The sequence below is a fragment of the Ipomoea triloba genome, chromosome 4 (genome assembly GCF_003576645.1).
Source record: "Ipomoea triloba cultivar NCNSP0323 chromosome 4, ASM357664v1".
In the NCBI taxonomy this organism is placed as follows: Eukaryota; Viridiplantae; Streptophyta; class Magnoliopsida; order Solanales; family Convolvulaceae; genus Ipomoea; species Ipomoea triloba.
Window position 1 is genome coordinate 4,064,302 of NC_044919.1, and position 4,860 is coordinate 4,069,161.

Sequence of the window (4,860 nt, forward strand, 5' to 3'; positions counted from 1 at the left end):
AATAGCTTTTAATTTCTACCTATTCTCATTTATTTATTTGGAATTACTACCCAACCATCTTCTTTGTAAATAATCAAGTTTAATTGCCCTTATATGAATTAATGGCCTTGATTTACAGGGAAGCCCACAACCACTACCCAGAAGTGCACTCTGGGTTAAATCTACCTTGTGACCCTAGCTGACAAAAGACCACAAGAAGGTAAACCAGCCTAAGTTGCTCATAGCTGACCGACTCAAACCAAGAAAGCCAATAGACAACTCCCATGGAGAGTCGAACTTGAAACCTTATGGTTACCAATCCAACTGTCCGGCCAACTCAGTTGGAGTTGTCCCCAAACTGAATTGATCCCTTTTTGCGGGGTATGAATACCAGTACAGTATGTCAAAAAAAATGAAGTTGTCCGTAAGGACAGCCCAAGTGGTAAGAATGCTCTACCTACAACCGAGAGGTTGGAGGTTCAATCCTCAAACCCTAACCTAGGCTGGTTTACCTCCTTTTGCCGGCGAGGAGAAAACCTCATAAAAGAAAAAAAAAATAAAAATTGAAGTTTAGTTCACAACAGGTTAAATAGGTTGACCCCTTCAAAATAAGCCATATATATTTCAAATCAAACTCCTGGTTTTGAACTCTGACAATGATGGATACTAGGTGAAAGAAGTTATTGGGAAAGTGTTGTCTGCTATAGTCACATTTATTCTGTACACTACATTATACCAGCCTGAATCTTATGCAATGGAACTGCATATTCTTTCAAAAATAAACAAATTTGAGGATTAATCATTACTGCAATATTAACAAATGTACCTTACTGATGGATGCTGTAGTTTTGTTGCCAAGCTGCAGGGTACTGTCCTTCTGTGTTGGAGTTTTTCTTCCACGCCTTTTACGAGATAAAACCCGAAACCTGTGATTTGAATGCTTCGATCCATCATCTTCACCAATACCTGCATACAACACATTATTCGAGCACCAAGAAAAAGGTTGTCAACTAAAATCAAACATTAGTGTATGTGTGAGTGTCGTGTTAGGATCAATGGTTGTGTGTAGAACAAATTCGTGTAAAGAAACATATCATAGTAAGTAGTAACTAATGTATGACAGAAACTCAATTACACGAGGGTAATGTATGTAGATACAACAAGAAATAAAAATTAATCAAATATATGTAATATAATGTAGTTTGCCTATACATATGTAAACAAAGCAAGCTCCTAAGCAGTAGAAGAAAACAGAGGGATATAGGCTACAAAATTGCCAACCAGCCTGTTTTACGTTTCGAAATATGTTGACCATAATAATTCATCTGATTTAGGCTTGGAGAGAATATTTCAAAGTGACCGCATGTACTTTCTCATTTGAATCTTGTGGTTCGATCTCTTTCAGATCCATTGGTACCGTTTTGTTTCTTATCGCTATCTTTCTTCATTCGAGGTGAAGCCGAAGGCGACCAGCGTGTGTTCTGAGCTGCTTGGGACTCGGGGTCGAACTTTTGTGAAGCCAGGTAACTAAGAGCTGTAACAACATCTGCTATGGCGGGGCGCATGTTGGGCTGCTCTTGAACACACATTGCTGCTACTGCAAGCGCTTGATACAAGCCCCTTAACGGGTATTGACCTTGCAGCATTGGATCAGCCATCTGCTTGAACTTCTTCCGATCTTTGAATAAAGGTCTTGCCTGGAATTCAGAATACAAATTTGAGCATCGAAAGAATTTACATCATGTGATACATATGCATACAACAACAAATCAGCATATTGGGGATAACTCCAGCCAAGAAGGTTAAAGATATAGGCCCTGTTTGGTAAATTGTTGTTAGCTGATTGGGTTAGAAGGTATGATTAGTTGATAACATTAGCTGATTGTAGAAAGTTGTTTGATAGATTAGCTGTTAACTGATAGCTGTTTGGTATAATTTCTTTTCTCAAAAAGCTAATTGAAAAGGCTGTTTGAGTAGCCTTTAGAATTTTAGTATTTTGGAGTTACAAAAAGCTTATTAACCAAACAACTAATAGTGGTCAAATAAGCCAAAATTGGCTGATAGGCTGGTTATTTACCAAACAAGGCCATAAACTTGTAACCACAAGGTCATGAGTTCAAATTCCAACCTTCTTGGTTTGGGCCGATCAGCTATGGGCAACCTAGACTGGTTTGCCTCCTTGTGATCCTTTGCCAACTAAAATCACAAGGCGAGGTTTACCCAATGCACACTCTCGGGTAGTGGCTGTGGGTTTTCCTCGACACCTCAACCAATTGGATGTTCATTTTAAAGGATGAAAAAACCTTATGACTTGACGAAGAGATCAAGAGAATTGAAAAGAACGTCTAAGATAAGATGGGTAATTCTCTTACATACCCATGAGACAAGGTTCTGCTCCCCTCCAACTTTTGAGTTCTCGATTGCTCTCTTTCCAGTGATGATTTCCAAAAGTACAACCCCGAAGCTGTAAACATCTGACTTTACAGTCAACTGTCCCGTCATAGCATATTCGGGAGCGCAATATCCATAAGTACCCATAACCCTGGTAGACACATGTGTATTGTCTCCTACAGGCCCCAACTTGGCCAGGCCAAAATCAGACAACTTAGGGTAAAAACCCTCGTCAAGCAAAATGTTTGAGCATTTTAAATCACGGTATATCACTGGTGGGCTAGCCTTGTCATGTAAATACTCCAATCCTTTTGCAGCTCCAGCAGCAATTTTCATTCTTGTATTCCAATCAAGCTGTTTTTTCCCGGGTGTAAGATCTGCGGGGAAAAGGACAGTATAGAATAAAACAAAAAGAATTAGAAGGTAAATGGTGACCTCAACACTCTACCCAAACTCTCGGGGGAGCACCTAGAAAAGCGAGATGAGTACCATGAAGATGATCTTCCAAAGACCCTAATGGCATGTACTCATAGACCAGAAGTCTTTGATCCCCATCAGCGCAATAGCCAATGAGATTAACAAGATTAGGATGGTGTAACAGACTTAGCATCAAGACTTCCACAAGAAACTCCCGGTTTCCTTGCAATCCATTTCGATCAAGTTGCTTGATGGCAACAACCTACCTCAAAATTCAAAAGTTTTAAAAATCACGCACTAAGTAATGCACAGCTAATGTATAAACTATAAAGTCAAGGCAATGGTTGAAAAATTCAATGGATTTGTCAAAAGATAACTTGAGAAAAATTTCAGTTGGAGAGTATTGGGGAAGTAGAAATCAATTGACACAAGCCATTCAAGATCCACTTAGTCAGCAATGTACAGTGACAGTTGGAATTTTCAAGAAATGACCGATTCATAGCAGAAGATGTGACAAGAAAATTACAACAGTCTGATTCCTAGCATTAATTCGATGCAAACTACATGTTGCAACCATGGCTTAGCTCGATAAACCTCCAGCCAACCCAATAATAGATGGGAGATTGTGGACAAGCCGCAGTATGGGATTTTCACCCTCTCTTCTTGTGGGCACTAGACACTGGTCCTCTCACCAAATAGGCCGTTGAGTCAACGTGATTTACTCATCCTGTCCTATCGGGCCAAGGTGAGGGTGTGGGGGCCCTGGGGCGATGGAATTTCGCCTTTTGTGGACAAGGGCAAGAATATCAATATCAGTATTCCTTAAATTTATCAATGAAGTTTTTCGATTCATTTCCACCATAAACTTGCCATTTCACACATGAATTCACATAAATTGAAGCCAAGCATATCTCAAACAACAACAAGAAAGTTCTAAACAGGAATTATAATTTCCCTATCATCTTGGGTTTAAAGAAAAACCTGGTTGGAATCAAGTCGCCCTTTATAAACCCTTCCAAAACCACCCTCTCCAACCAGACAATCGCCTCGAAAATTTCTAGTGGCAGCCGCTAATTCACGGAATGTAAAAGTCTTGGCTGCAATTTGATTGGCTCCTCCATCCTTAACAGACACATCCTGCGAGTTCAATGAATTCCTCGACCTCGACCTCGACTTGTCTGTCGCAACACAAAAGAGACACCCAACAAGTAGAGAACTAAATACGCATGCCATCGAATATCAAGAACAGTATAACTTCCTCTGTACAAAATCACAACTAAAAATCAACCCGACCCAACATTCCATAGCCAAAACCCACCATAACCCATACACAGCTCAACCTAAATTACACGAAAGAACACAACTTTGATAAATTCACAACACACACACACAAAGTTAAAAACCTAGCAAAACTTCCATTTTTAGCTGAGTAAAAGCTGAAATGATTACCGGAGGGATTAGGATCGATTACTGCGATGTTCTTGCAGCCTTTCTTCCTCGCCGATTGCCCGGAACATGGAAACCATCCCATCTATCTATCTCTCTGCTCCTCCGACTTGTTGAGAACGAAGAGAGAGAGAGAGAGAGAGAGCTCTGTGGAGAAAAAAAGGTAACCCCAAGAACGAGAACAGAGTGATGTGTACAAGTAAGCGATTAAAGTTCATTGATTTATCCTTAGGTGATTTAGTGATTAAATCCCATGTCTTAGGTGATTGACTTGGTCTCCTACCTCTGACATGGTTTTGTCTGTCATCTATCGTTTGTCTTTATCTTCCTAAAGCTTCTTTTTTTATTTTCAAGAATTTATTTTTTTATTATTAATTTTTCTCTAGTGGTAGATCCTTGTCTTTCAAGACTAAACCTAATTTTATAATTATTTTCTGCCAATGCATTTGTCAACTGTTGCTGGGGTTGAAGTGGTTGGAATTTTGAAATTAAAATAGAAATTTTTTATCAAATCTTGTTTTTTTATTGGTGACTGATGAGGAGTACAACGAGTTTGCATTTATTTTAATTGAAAAATATATAATAAATATAATAATCAATAGTATATATATAAATAAATTATCACGA

At 39.0% G+C, this 4,860-nt stretch overlaps 1 protein-coding gene across 1 annotated transcript; it reads right to left on the minus strand.

The window, feature by feature from the left end:
* Nucleotides 1-1,054: 1,054 nt before the first annotated feature.
* LOC116016640 (probable serine/threonine-protein kinase PBL7) lies at nt 1,055-4,431 on the minus strand. The gene is made up of 5 exons (XM_031256996.1): nt 4,237-4,431; nt 3,769-3,965; nt 2,860-3,049; nt 2,356-2,747; nt 1,055-1,676 (listed from the first exon to the last, which is right to left on the minus strand). The coding sequence occupies exons 1-5, from the start codon at nt 4,316-4,318 to the stop codon at nt 1,353-1,355; spliced, it is 1,185 nt and encodes a 394-aa protein (XP_031112856.1). The 5' UTR covers nt 4,319-4,431; the 3' UTR covers nt 1,055-1,352.
* Nucleotides 4,432-4,860: the final 429 nt, after the last annotated feature.